The following is a 15,470-nucleotide window of genomic DNA, read 5'->3' on the forward strand; positions in this document are numbered from 1 at the left end:
AAGACATATTGAAGGGTTAAATGTCGTATATTAGCTTCTCAAATTTCGCGAGTTTTTAATTCTTAACGTATTTTATTAGAACACAAAAAAATTAATAAATACAAATTTTGATGGCGGAAACTTGAATTTCGACAGGTTTGAATGGCCCGCCAACGTGCAGACGACGTGTATAATCGTGTAAACAGCGTCATTTCTCTTATGTACAAAAGATTCATTATTGTTTATTACTGAATGTCTTTTTTATTGAATTAATGTTTGTGTGGAAAATGAGCAATACAATTCATTAATAATACGTAGAATTTTAAAACACACGAGGAAATGACACAGCATTGTTTTCGTTGATTACAAAACCAGTGACTGACTGGTTCTACATATAAAACTGAAGAAAATAAGACCTTGGTTGTAGCTGTAGTAAAATTAATATAGTTGTTTTAAGTAATGTTATTTAATGTTAATAAATGGAACAATAGAAGTAGCTAACGATAATGGTAAAGAAAAAAGAGAGATCGCGTATGTAAGTGCACATGCGCACACGTGAAAACATATCGTCATTACTTTTCATAAGAATATGAAAGCAACACTTATTTACTGTTCATATATATTTTAATTAATGTTTCTGAATTTGTTTTTATTGAATTAATGTACGTGTGTGCAAAATTAGCAATACAATTTATTAATAATACGTGGAATATTAGAGGAGACGAGACGGCTGCCGGCATTGTTTATGTTAAAGCTTGCAAAACCAGTGACTGATTGGTTCTACATATAAAGCTGAAGAAAATAAGACCCTGATTTCAGCTGTAGTAAAATTAATGTAAAAAAATTAATATGGTTGTTTGAAGTACCTGTAATGTTATTTAATGTTAATAAATGGAACAATATAAGTAGCTACCATTAATGGTAAAAAAAAAAGTGAGACTGCGCGTATGTAAGTGCGCACATGTGAAAACATATCGTCATTACTCTACATAAGAATATGAAAGCAACACTTATTTACTGCTCATATATATTGAAGGGTTAAATGTTGTACTCTGTATAGACAAGCAGAGAGAGAGAGAGAGAGAGAGCAGCCGAACTGCCGGATGTAAACAAACCTTAATTTCCCGCGGCTTTTTTTTTAAAAGGGATTAGCCCACCCGGGCATAGTTCACTGATCCACATTGGGGCCTGAGGGGCAAAAATTTAATACTCCTGTAATAATAATAATAATTAAGATAAAAAAAAAGGGGGGGGTGGGGGCTGCCCATCTACCTATTGGACAAACTAAAATCGTTCCGGACCACGGGAGTTTTCGGACCACAGAATGCCAGCCTAGAGAGGTACAACCTGTACTGGTATTTCTCCAGAATGTGTTCAGTGACTGTGTAGCAACTTTAGGGATGACTAGTGACTTTCATGAAAAAGTGTTGGCAGCACTGGCCGAGCAGCTGCAGGCCTGTCAGCTGTTCCCAGGCACCTGTCATGTTTACAATTTTACACCACATTCATGTAAATGTAAACAAAAACCACGAAACTGCATTTTTAAACAATTTAACAACAAATATGACAAGTAACTGCCCTAATAATGTTTGTTTGTAAGAAACCGTAGTTATCAGAGATTTTTTGGTTTTGAAAGGTGTCTGTATGTGTAGGGGCTCCCATAATGACTAGTGTAAACACTGACCTCAGGCAGAGTTCAGTAACAGCAGTTACCCTTCTGGAAAAATGCTACAGTAAGGTAAAAAAATTTTGCGAGTGCTGGAAATTAAGTGACGGAGACCTACCAGTAAGGTAAAGTGAAAATCTGATGTTAAGTGGTGGAGCGTACTTAGAGGCTGACATTTTATACCTCTTGTATTAGACGATCCCTAGTTTGAACACAAAAATTGGAGCTTCAATGGTTGATTTATAGGCCACAGTATGCACCTGTAGTCTAATATTTTGTTTTTGTAACATTGACTTTGGTTTATGTCCAGGTACACCTAGACTGTGGGCTTCTAGATTCCAACAAGGTGACACAGTGGTATGACATTGCCCCAGCCATGGATGAAGATGATGAGTGAGGAAGGCGAAGTGTGCTGAGTCGAGTAGGAAGTTGGAGAGGTAGTCTACGAAGAATAACCAAGTTGGCAGATCTGGCCAAGAGTAAGAAGAAAAGGAAGAAAACTTAAGGGTTCTTATTGCAGCAAGACACAAATTTTAGTCAGAATTTTTTTTATGAAATTAATATACAAAGTTGAGGGCCTTGTTCAGGTTATCAGCTCTTAATGTGAATTGTTATTTCGTGTTACAATTATGTTTGCTTTATCATGATTGGTAAAATAATTACAGATTCAATAAAGAACCCAGAATGAAAAAATTTCATGCTAGTTACTTAAATTGCTTGATATACATAAAAATGATTGTGAAGTATATTTGAGATAAAAGTGCTTAATATATATATTTTGGGGATTAAGCAAAACCATTTTAGTGCAGAAAGAAATATACTCCTACAATTCCTGGAATGATGGAACACATCCGGCCAGCACACTTCATTACCTACTAAGAATGGACACTCTTAAGGGGGAAACCACAAAGAAAGGGAGCAGGTATCACAGTAATTCTGTTGTGCTTACAGTAAACCTAACTTTTTTACCACCCTTTAAAACTGTTTACTGCATAAAGAAATTCATTATATAGATACTATATTAGTGTACCGGGTAACCTAAAAATTTCTAATAATAGTGTTTAGGGAACTTAATTAGTACCAAGTATGTTAGTTTTTAATAACTGAAAAACAATTGTAAATGTACTTTTAAATATAAATTTTTGTTCTTTGTATTTAAAGTTTATATGGTGTGGCCTTAAGTAGTGTTTTTCAATCCAGGATTGTTTTTGTCATACTGTAGTCTACAGCACAAAGTATTGTGCACAAATAGTTATGTTTAGATACAGTGTAATGCATTTTAAGTTTACCCAGGTATTGCAGACATTCTTGTTTGCCATGCATATTTTTAGTAGTCAAGATTTTTTCTGCTTCTAGTATGAAGCAATACTCTACCAAATGTGGCACAAAAAGATTTTCTTGTTCATACCTTATGCCCCACGTTGAGGTTGTGTATAGAACTTGGTGTGTAAATTAATTTTGTGTTCAATCCTAGAGTAAGCAATCTCAATATATTATACAAATGTGCCAACTTGGTCTTTCTCAGGACATTGTTTCTGATATTTTTATATTTCACTTAATTATTTATCTAACAGGCTTTAAAAAATAATTTGAATTTGGTGAATTCCTTGTCATGATTTTCCTGTTTTTGACGAGTTTTGCTACAAATAGCTACTGTATGTGGTGTATCTCTAATATTGATGAATGCCCACATGTCAGTGAAGTAGTAGCTAATCAAAAATTCATTTGCTAGTCTTGTTTGTTTTTTTCCAGAAAACTCAAAATGGGCATCAATGTGAGCATATATACAGTACTGTAATTTGCATATTTAGGAAAGGCCTGAAACTTTGTGTTAGATCCATGGACAGAGGTGGGAAGTTTCAAAGGTTCACATGAAAAAAATAGTGAGCACAATAATTGATACCCTATATTTTGGAGTATGACCATTATATTTTGTGTATGCAGTGGTACCCCTTTGGCAAGAAACCTTTCAAAATTATCTACATCATGGAGACCAGGGGATTGAACATTTTGACAATGTTAGGTGTTCATTTTAGGGTGAACACATGGTCATTTAAAATTATTTCTGTGAACTCTTGAAATACAATGTAGTTCTTTTAACCCTTAGGCCCCGGGTGACGTTCCAGAACGTCCGCCTATTTTCCCGCCAAATTTTTTTTTTAAGCTTACATTTGTCTCGATTTATCTCGGATTGCCAGCAGCACCCTAACCTGGGGCTTAAGGGTTAAGTACTGTATTTTGTTATAGCCTTGTTTTAGCTCTCAAGTGACAGGTTGGTAAACATTGTTGAATTTCCTTGATCTGATAATGCAAACTCTTAGTAATATAAACTATGGTGAGCTGTGGATTAAAGAAAATATAAAGCATGAAACTGTTTGGGAATTGGTGCTATATTTTATTTGATAAGCTTGTTGTAGTCTGAGTGAAAGCCATCCATAAAATGTAACATTCTTTGCCTTAAATGTCTATATATTACTACATATTATACACTTATTTACACAAAGTGGGCTCTTCACCTTTTTAACATATAAAGTTCAGACACGATGTTGATGCAAGATGCTTGTTTTTTGTCGAGATCCATTACCAGGATACATGAGCTGGTGATTCAGTTATATGGTACAATGACAAAGATACTTTTAGCAGTAGTGTTACTGTGTGCCCAGTCACAAGGTCACTCACAGGCTTAGCTTGGTATAATTATTATTGTTATAGACATCATAATTTGCAAGGGAGAAGGGAATAACATCTAAATGGATTATTTTTTTTAGATACAATTATGGAAGAAATGATTTAGGATTAAAGTCATGGTAGTTTTTTTTTTTGTGATTGAATCCCCAAGGATTTTTTTTTTCAATGCTTGTAGAGGAACCAGTGCCTAAAATTGTGCTCAAGGTTTCTAGGGTTTTCATATTAGGTAAATTCATAAATATATAAAGCTCATATTGCCTTCATAGTGCTTTGAAAATTTGTCAGGGAGCCATGACATATTCCATTGACTCTTAATAAAATCTCCTTACAAATACTGTACTGTAATTTAATTGTTCTCAATGAAAAAAAAAAACTTTTTTCAGTTAGTACTGTACTGAAAAGTCCAATGAAATTGCAAAAACTGAAGTCACTACTGTAATGGAGTAATGGATGATTTATAAAGAGAAAATAAGTGTAAAAGTTGAAATGTTACGTAGTGTCTGTACCTGAGGAGTCTGTTGCTGACCAATACACATTTACAAGGAAATATTTATAGACAGAATCTTAAACATTTATCTGTACCATTTTGGTCATTTTTCTGTGTTGGCGATACTACCTGGTTACCAGCCTACATGTACTTTGTGGAATTGTTCTCTTAAGATTCATATTATTGTTGACTATATTTAAAATGAGGTATTCTTTTAATTTTGTATTTAATTTGAAAATGCCAACAAATTATGCACATTTCAGCTCTCCCAAATTTTTTCAAGAGCTGAGCCCATCTCGTTATCTAATGCGCCTGTCAGACTAAACTGTCTGATCGCAGTAAATTATAACTTGAAAATTAAAGGAAGTACAATGGTTTTAATTTTCTATTACGGGAGTCTTTCATACTAACTGAAGGTTAATTATAATTTAAATCACTAGGTATGGTATAATCTACAATTTCAAATTGTACTTAACTGAAAATGTTCTGCAAACCGTACATCTGACTACCAAATCCATTTTTATGTTGACCAGTGTTAGGAAATAATGTTTCCTTACCAGAACTATTCCTATTGAAACCCTCCTTTCTGTGTGGTGCTCTAGTGCAATAGATTTGGTCCTTAAAAATTTGTCTTGTGTTGTAATTTGACCTTTACTTTTCATTTCATAATAAAACAGATCTTTGAACTCTCGAAATGTCCATTTTACAATCAATGTAATGGTGAAGGTAATTATAGATGATTAATAAAGCTTACTGATATATATTTTTTATTACATATGCTGTACTGTAGTTGGTATGATGTTGAATAATGTAATTGATTGAAAGATTAACAGATTTGTATGATGCAGTACGGTACATTGAAGTCCTTTTCTCGGAAGAGCAAGAAAAATGATATGACTGATCATTTCCAAACAAAAGTTTGCTTTTGACACCAATCATATTACCTGTAGCATACATAAAAATAAAGTGGGTTCCTTATCTAGAGCAAAAACTAACAAAAATACTTACAGGGTATGTAAATAAAAGAGATACTGGAGTCCTATAATTAAGGATGAGGGGATAACAAATATTAATTGGCAAAGTTGAGGGTAGGAGGGCCAGGGAAAGCAGACAATAGTATGGATGAATAAAATTAAAAACTGGGTCCCCAGAGATATGAAAAACCTTGGAGGATTGGTCAAAACAGTCCAAGAATGTTTGAGTGGAGAACTGGTTGCCAACCCTAAGGTACAGTATTTTGGTATCTACAGCATCAATTTGAAAAAGTTACATCAATAATAAAAAAATAAGTTCGTTACCTTACCTTTGTTATCTAATGGCCACCCAACAGAAGTGACCATGTTGAGGATACGCAGCCAGTGTCCTGTGTAGGATCCCGATAAGGAGTCTACTTGTTTCTTTCTAATGATTGATGACTTTCTAAAATGCAAAACTGACAATTTCAATACAGTCCTCAGATTCTCTGATGACTGGGAATCAAAACAATCTGACTTCAGTGGCAAATGGTTCTCTAGGATGTCTCGCAGGGCAGGAACTAGGATTCTCGCTCGCCCTCGCAAACTCGACACGGTATCGCACTTCATTCCTTCAAATTGGCTTCTCTTGAAAATAAATCCCATAAGCTGTTTCACCATTTGTAAGAGTGCAAGAATATAACTCCAGCAGCTGATAACATTTGTAAAGCCCTTGTCCACACGATCCTGATCCTGAACATCTTAAGCCTCTCGGGGATCTTTCTGTTCCACATAACATGAAGTCATTATGACGAGCTCTGTATGTTTTCATATTATTCACAGTGGATTGTTAACTATTCATGTCAAGTGAGGCCACTCACTCAAGTCAACTCTTTCTCCTTGCCATGTGAAGTTAAAGATGCTTTTGAGTCTGAAGGAGATAGAAGGTGCTGTGGTTTATTGTATTAATGAATCTACTTTTTGTGGTTGAAACGGATGCTTCACTGTTATTGCTGCAGTCTTAAATCAGGCTGGGTGACTGGTTGCATTTTATTCCAGGACCTTGAATGCCAGTGAGCAGAAGCACTCATCAGTGAAAAGGAGACATATGCCACTTTACATTGGTGACAGATCAGAAATTAGTTTCTTTTATGTTTGATTGTAGGTCTGAGGATAAAATAAAAAATGAAAAAATTCATCCCTGGAGGATCGAACTAGCATGTTATGATTTTGATATTGTCTATAGACCTGGAAAAGAGAATGTAGATTTGATACCTTTTCTATGGCCTTTTGTGCATCCATGGGCTCTGACAAGCTGGCTGAATTGCACAATTCTCTCTGCCATCCCGGAGTGACAAGAATGGTTAATTTAGTGAGAACCCACTATTTCCCTTATTCTATTGATGAGGTCAAGAGAGTATCTTCTTGTCGAGTATGTGCTGAATGCAAGCCCAGGTTTTATCATCCACAGTTGTCTTAGTTAATAAAGTCAACTCAACCTTTTGAAAGACTTAAGTATTGATTTTAAGGGTCCTTTGCCAAGTATTACAGCTAATTGCCATCTGCTTACTGTGGTGGATGAATTCTCTAGGTTCTCTTCTTGTATTCTCATGTCCTCATACATCTGCTATAACTGTGATCAGATGTTTGACTCAATTGTTTGCTATTTTGGGCATGCCAGCTTTTATCCACACAGATCGTGGGTCTGCATTTATGTCTTCTGAGCTGAAGCAGTTTTTGAATGAACATGGCATTTCAACTAGTCAAACAACACCATATAATCTTCAAAGAAATGGCCAGTGCGAGCGTTTGAATTAAGTGATATGGAAGACCATTTCGTTGGCAATTAAATAGAGGGATCTTCCTATGTCTAGGTGGGAAACAGTTCTGCAGGATATGCTTCATTCAATACGCTCGGGGATTTCGACCACTACCAACACTAGGCCTCGTGAGCGCCTTTTACATTTTCAAAGCCGATCCAAGACTGGTTCATCAATTCTTTGATGGTTGTCAGGTCCTGTCTTGCTATGTTGCCATGTTTGTCAAACTAAATATGATCCTTTAGTTGAAGAAGTAGATCTCCTGGATGCTAATTCTTCTTAAGGTGGCGGCAAACTGGGCACTTTCCCACAAATATATTTTTATCCTCTTCACCATTGATCGGCTCGTTAGCCGCTTGGGCGATCGGTCACGTCTCTGTTACGCACTGTTGGCAAGTACTGGGCATGCACCAGCTCCTGAATGTACCTGAACCCGCTCCAGTGTTGATCAAGTCTTGTCTGAAAGAGCTCACACTCGGTGCCGTCACAACACTTTCTGGTAGATTGTTCCAAGAGCTCACAACTCTCACTCCGAAAAAGTTTGCCCTCACGGTTTTCTGGATTTGCGGCTTCTTCAATCTTGAGCTGTGACCCCTTGTGGGGTGAGCGTCCGCCAGCTCCAAATAAGGACACTCGACTGAGTGATGCCCCTTGAGATGCTTATACACCTCCATTAGGTCACCCCTTGCCTGTCTGTAGTATAAGCTAGGCAAGTTCAGACGCTCCAATCTCTCAGGGTAGCTGAGGTGCCGAAGGGCAGGCATCAGTCTGGTGGCCCTCCTTTGAACATTTTCAACCAACTGACAGTCCCTAGCATATCTCGGGTACCAGACTGGGTAACAGTACTCCAGATGGGGAAGCACTTCACTCTTGAAGATCATTACGAGGGACTGACCATCTAGATATTTGAACGACTTTCTTATAAGACCCAATACTGTAATTTATTTGCATGATTTACCTTCTTCTCGCAATGGCCCGAGAACTTCAGCTCATTGTCAACAAACACGCCTAGGTCCTTCTCACATTCAGTCTCAAATAGTGCAGTTTCTTCATCCCGTTGGGACATATGATACGCCTCCTTACCTTTGGTACGCCCCAGGTGCATCCTCTTACACTTCGTGACATTGAATCTCAGCAGCCATTTCTTCGACCATTCTTGAAGCCCACAGAGGTCCTTTTGCAGCTCTTCATAGTCCGCTTGGTTCTTGATTTCCTGAAATAACTTGGCGTCATCGGCAAACATTTGTATGAAGGAGTATACAACGTCAGGCATGTCATTTATGAAACAAACAAACTACAACGGGCCGAATAAACTGCCCTGTGGTACCCAGCTTGTGACAGGTACTGATGATGATTTCGTGCCATTAATCACCACAAACTTCTTGCGGTCATGTAGAAAGTCTTCTATCCACGCTAGGACATTTTGCTGAATTCCGTACCCTTCCAGTTTGATTTTCAGCCTTTGGCCAAAACGTCCGGCAAGCAGCAGGATTTCGGCTATTGCGAGAAATGGACAACGGTTTGGAGGGGTTCTTTGATGTCCGGATTAGTGCTCAAATGAGCTTCATATAATTTCAAGTAAAAATTTAAAAAAATCCTGAAATAATGATAATCTAAAATATAACACATAAACTGAGACATATTTACATTTATTTGTCACTTTAAAACTTTTTTAGTACAGGGTATTATTAAATCATTATTCAGGGTCTTATTTTACCAGCCAGCTGCTGGCACTTTAAAACACACTTCATGACGCACCCATTTGTCTTTTCTTTAGCTTTTGCAAATGCCTAACTTGCTTCAGCAATTGAAGAATTATAGCACAATCCTGAAAGGCCTCAACTGTAGTACAGGTAATGGGAACCATGGCGATCCTCATCTAGACGCTTTGTTGTTGTTTTCGTTGCGTTGAGCAGACTCGCCAATAAAACATCCCAGTGTGATGCAAAATGTCTCTTTGTTTTTGCTGACTGGACCATATTTACCAGATATGTTTGGAAGAAAGTGCCCAGTGTGCCGCTACCGTCTTATGCTCACATTCATTTCCGTGATGGAAAATAAAATACTGTTTCACTGAGGGACCTGGCACCCTGTAGAGATTTTCAGCATACCTGTACAGTGAATGATTCTTGTGATGGTGTGCTTCATAATCAGGATTCTCATAAAGGTGATACTACAGCGGAGACGTGTCCAGATTTTTTTATGGGAATAGTCCACCTGGGCACAGGTCATCGACCCACAACGGGGCCTTGGGGCGAAAAATAAGAGTAAACAGAAATTAAAAAAAGAAGGGAAAAAGGCTATATTAATCTACACCATGAAGATGCCAGAAAACCAGCTTTTTGAAGTGAGACAGATTGTAAGAGTATGGAAACACAAGACGGCAGATCATTCCACAGTTCGGCTTTGTGAGGAAGATTATCAACTAAAGGAGGAGAGTTAATAAGAAGAAATGCTTTTGATTCCACCCTATCTAACAGATGGGCAGAATAAGAGCCACCCCTGATATAGAGCAGTAATCTAAATTAGTACGAATGCATCCCTTATAAACTTCAAGCAAATGCACAGAAGTGAAGTAGCTACAGCATCTGTATAGCATTCCCAGCTTTTGGGAGGCAGCTCTAGCAATGTGGATGTGTGGCTTCCATGACATATTAGAGGAAATGGTGAGGCCTAGCATATCTGTTTTAGAATTTGGCAGAATGATTGTGTCCTGAAGTGTGATTGGTGGGAGATCTTCTATTTTGGAATGTGTAATTATTAAATATTGTGTTTTATTACTGTTGAATTTAACCAAGTTTCTACCTCCTCATTCGGAGATGCAGCACAGTTCCGCATTGATAGATGAAATGATATCAGCTGTAGAAATAAATCAAGTTTGAGAGTTAGGGGGAAGGGAAAATGTGAAGAGTGAAAAGTAGAATCATCAATGTGAGAATGGATAGAATTAGTTGTAGTGTGAAGTAAATCATTGAAAGAGAAAGAGGGAGAGATTGATCCCTCGACAACAACTGCCATGAATCGGTTCTCAAGAAAGCTAGAAATTAGAGAACAAAGTGGGGTAGTGAAACCATAAGAGGGAAGATTAGAGAGCAAAGTAAAAGTAAAGACTTTTGCCATACCCAGTACCCTGTCAAATGCTTTGGAGATGTCGAGGGCCATGGCGAAAGTTTCTCCATAATCCCTAAGAGATTTTGGCCAAAGATGGGTGCAGTAGGAGAGATCTCCAGTAAATCTCGCCTGGTGTACTGCGTACATTAGTACTGGTCTCTATAATCTCTTTTGATTCATATTACAGCTGCATAACATTTAAATTCACCATCCTAGTGGAATGTCACAGAAAACGGTAAACTCTTGGGAGGGGTAATTCATTTTTTTTTTTTTTTATTTATTTTGTTTTTTTCATAACAGGGATTAGCCCCCCAGGCCCCAATGTGGGTCAGTGACCTGTGTCTGGGTGGACTAATTCCCGTAAAAAAAAAAAAAAATCCTGCGGCAACACCTGCATTGATCGTTTCACCAGGTGGACAGAAGCCATTCCCATGTCTAATGCTACAGCAGAGTCAGCCGTCCGCGTCTTCCTGTCTGGTTGGGTCTCCCGTTTCGGTCCTCCCACGACTGTCATCACTGACCGAGGAGTCCAGTTTGAGTCTCACCTCTGGCAAAGTCTCCTGCAGTCAGTGGCGTAGCTAGAGTGTGTGCACTTTTGGGGGGCGGCACTTTTGGGTCTGCTCATCACCCATATCTGCAGCTACTGGAGACGTTAATCCATCCCTTTGTATCGGCGGCAAGTTAATCCTTGTCGTGTCTGACCTAACACCTGACCCACATCATCACGGCCACGTCATGAGCTACACCCTTGCTATGAGGCCCCCCGCCACACACACAACCTGTAACCTGTTGAGGATTAAGGAAACAACTTCAAACAAGTACGCCAGTGAGCTCATGTGGTGTGGGTCAGGTGTTAGGTCAGACACGACGAGGATTAACTTGCCGCCGATACAAAGGGAAGGATTAACGTCTCCAGTAGCTGCAAAACCATGCAGTCTCGGGTCATATCAGTTCATGTACAGCCGACCAATCCACCAGTTACAAGCAATTCACTTCAGTTCTGCACAAGTCTCCATCGTGACAAGACGAGTGAGTCACTGTGCAATATGTATTTTTTGTGGGGGCAGGGGGTGGGGGGGCGGCACACACTCTAGCTACGCCACTGATGGCGACCCACAAGCTGGTCCTCCTCTGAGCACCCTCACCAACCAGCTCTCTCTACATCACGCCTGTAACCACGCTGCCACTTCCCAACATAAAGCTGGCTTTTTGCAATGCAAAATAAGGACTCGCATGACAAATACAGATACACAGAACAATACAAAAACGAATGTGAGGGTTGAGTCTGGATATGATTTGCAATTTCAGCAAAACTTATTTTAAATTTGGTAACCGCCGCCTTCACAAGTTCTGTGGTGTGAATGTTGGTGAGCTTTGAACGGTACTTGTTTTCACAAAGGTAAACAAATACAGTTCTGATTGTTTTGCATTAACAAATACTTCCTCTTCCCAAAGAGGGTTAAATTTGCGATTTTCTAATACAATTTTTCGTTTCTTTGTTGCTGGAGGCGGCATGTTTCCTTTCAGGTCTGAAACAGAATACCTATATTACAGAACCTTTCCCTGCCTTTACTTTTTTTTTCTTTTTATCCTTTTATCCTCTTCACCACTGATCGGCTCGCTAGCCGCCCGGGCGATCGGTCACGTCTCTGTCACGCACTGTTGGCAAATACTGGGCATGCACCGGCTCCTGAATGTACCTGAACCCGCTCCAGTGTTGGTCAAGTCTGGTCTTGAAAGAGCTCACACTCGGTGCCGTCACAACACTCTCTGGTAGATTGTTCCAAGAGTTTACAACTCTCACTCCGAAAAAGTTTGCCCTCACGGTTTTCTGGACTTGCGGCTTCTTCAATCTTGAGCTGTGACTCCTTGTGGGGCGAGCGTCTGCCAGCTCCAAGTAAGGACACTCAACTGAGTAGTGCCCCTTGAGATGCTTATACACCTCAACTAGGTCCCCCCTTGTCACTGATCGGCTCGTTAGCTGCTTGGGCGATCGGTTACGTCTCTGATTACTTTTCCTTTTCTTTTATCCTCTTCACCAAAAGATCGGCTCGCTAGCCGCCCGGGCACCGAGTGTGAGCTCTTTCAAGACCAGACTTGACCAACACTGGAGCAGGTTCAGGTACATTCAGGAGCTGGTGCATGCCCAGTATTTGCCAACAGTGCATAACAGAGACGTGACCGGTCGCCCAAGCGGCTAACAAGCCGATCAGTGGTGAAGAAAATAAAATAAAAAAGTAATTAATCGTGGAGTGTCGCTCGTCCCTCTAGAAGATTGGACTCACACAAGCCATTTTCCAATCACTGGGGACCTTTAGCTCATCCAGGCATTTACAGAATAGGATCTTCAGGGGCTTTACAAAGTGACAACGCCCATGAAAAGCGATTGCTAACGAGTATACACCCAGCGTAACAGTAGCATGACAATGAAATTATACTGTTCTACTGTCATCATGAGTTGCTGTTTCTGAAGGACTTAACATTTGCTGTGGCTACGTTGTATTAAAACTATATATTTTTTCTAAGCATGTTGCAAACCTTTGGCTTAAAAATTTTAATACCTGTAGCAGGGAGATTTCATTTATTGTGTGTTTCTCAACTTGTGACACATTGTTATAACTTATAAGTTATGAACAATCATTGCACTTAATAATCACCTTCAGAAAGTTGCCAGATAATGGTAAAATAATTAATGTTATAAAATCACCACGAATAATATAACCCGGTTTATCATCTAAAATTCAGAACATATGAGGAAAGCAAACTCATCGTAACCGAATTAAAATTAGCTTAGGAGTATTAATATAATTTTTTATGGATAGTATATTTTGGAATAATTAATATTAATAACTGATAAGTGAGTGGTACTGTTCGAGGTATTCTCTAACATTGTATAGCTTGTAGGAGGTGTGTTGTATGTACCTGTAACCTGTCACATTATTACTGTGTTTTACAGAGTAATTATTAACTGATCATGTAAGTATTTGTCAGAAACTTGTGCATGATAATCATTAATCTTTTCAGGACTAAAAATCCTATTGACTCTGTGTAATACTTGTATATGGCAACGAGTTAGGAATATTTCATTAAATTGAGAAACAGGTAAGTAAGTACAGGTACTTAAAACTAACCCATTTTAGTAAGTCAAGTGAATGTTAATTGTATTCGATTATATATTGAATATTGAAAGAATCTTGATGTAATTGCAAATAATTATAGAATAGTGTGACATTTACTGGTAAGTATGTGACGGTTGTTTGAATCAGACTATCTGTACCCTAACCCAGTGTTGTTCAGTAGGTCTTGAATTAGTTCACACTCGGTGCCTTCACAACACTGGCAGATTGGTCCAAGAGTTTACAATTCTCACTCCCAAAAAGTTGGCGGTGAATTTATAGTATCACACCGGTCTTTATTTCTGAATTAAAAATGTGTAACTCGCAATGTCTCCACAATTCAAAGACATTTCTCTTCTATGATATTTCCACCGGATGTTAAGGATAATCGAGATATTTATTTTTCAAGATTATTACTTTCGCTCAGTCACAAGTGTCGCCATGATTTGTTTACTTACGGCCGTGGTGGTCTGACCCCTTGCTCACGCATTGCTTTAGGCCTCGTACGGGGGGCTGGTTAGGTTAGGTTTTCTTGGTTGGTTGGTAATATAATTTGTTATTTATTCTAAAAAAAATGAACTTTTTCCGTTATGATTGTTAGGTGGGGGTCTAAAAAAAACACGGGTAAATTTTTACTTTAGGACATGAGTCCCTAGGGGTTGATCAATACTTTTTCCAGTGTATTTTGTTGTGTTTTAAACAAATCTGATCTTCATTTTGGCGGAAATTATTAGTTCCCCCGAATAATGGGGGAGAGCCTGGGAAATCTGGGTTTTTGGCTGGGGGAGAAAACAAAAACGAGTCATCTGACCTAACAAAACCTAGCCTAACTCTTAGCCGGGAGCTCCGTCCCCGGACCCTCGGTAGGCCTAGCTTAAACTAACCTAAATTTTCAGTAGTTAAAAACTCTGGGGTGCGCCACGTCCGAAAGTACAATACCTTAGTTAGAAGTGGAAAGACCAGGGATACACGTAAGAATTGGATAGCATAATCGTCTTTCTCGTAAAACTTGGCAATAAACTTAAAATAATCGTAGGAGCACAAATGATAGCCAACCTCCACCATGGCCAATCGGCCATTGTGAGACTGGTCAATGAAATTACCCATGCATGATGTGCCGATAACATCTCACAGACGAAGATTGAAAACTACTTAAAATCAATTCAGACAGGTAAAGATCTTGCAACTAGAATTAAACAACACAAATACAGTGTTAGGACAGGCCAGGAATCCAATGCTCTGTTTGTTCATTTGAGGGATAACAAGCATTGCATTGACTGGGATAATGCCTCCTCAATATTACCATGTAATTCAATTGATAGTAGGAACATCATAGAATCTAGTCTTATTAAACATACCGAATCATTCAACATGAATTTGAGTAACGGCATGTACAAGCTGTAAAATTTTGTAATTAAGAAGATTTGTAACCAGGTGAGAAGGTCGGGTCACCTGACCATCTGACCTGACCACCAACCGTTTTGTGCTATTTAAAGATTAGTAGGGTCATTACCTAATACCTGACCATTGTGGACCTGGACTCACCCTCCTCTGTATATATACACCTTGGTTTGTATTTCTCTTTAGTCTGTACTCACCCCTGAAGATGTGAATTACACGAAAGCGCTTGGGAACTTCGTGTTTTCTTCT

General features: G+C 38.7%; 2 protein-coding genes across 10 annotated transcripts in view; both read left to right on the forward strand.

The window, feature by feature from the left end:
* The window catches only part of LOC121865021 (extended synaptotagmin-1-like), a 98,492-nt gene extending 94,679 nt beyond the window's left edge, over positions 1 to 3,813 (forward strand). For all 9 annotated transcript variants that reach the window (XM_042364317.1, XM_042364314.1, XM_042364321.1 and 6 more), the window contains one exon: positions 1,956 to 3,813. In XM_042364317.1, the coding sequence (XP_042220251.1) occupies positions 1,956 to 2,042 (87 nt within the window). In that variant the 3' untranslated portion in view covers positions 2,043 to 3,813. The remainder of the gene's footprint in view (positions 1 to 1,955) is intronic.
* Positions 3,814 to 13,569: 9,756 nt separating this feature from the next.
* LOC121865023 (failed axon connections homolog) overlaps positions 13,570 to 15,470 on the forward strand; it is a 40,117-nt gene continuing 38,216 nt past the window's right edge. The window contains exon 1 of the mRNA XM_042364323.1: positions 13,570 to 13,680. The gene's annotated coding sequence lies outside the window, so the exon portion shown is untranslated. The remainder of the gene's footprint in view (positions 13,681 to 15,470) is intronic.

This window comes from Homarus americanus, unplaced genomic scaffold (genome assembly GCF_018991925.1).
Source record: "Homarus americanus isolate GMGI-L3 unplaced genomic scaffold, GMGI_Hamer_2.0 scaffold2539, whole genome shotgun sequence".
In the NCBI taxonomy this organism is placed as follows: Eukaryota; Metazoa; Arthropoda; class Malacostraca; order Decapoda; family Nephropidae; genus Homarus; species Homarus americanus.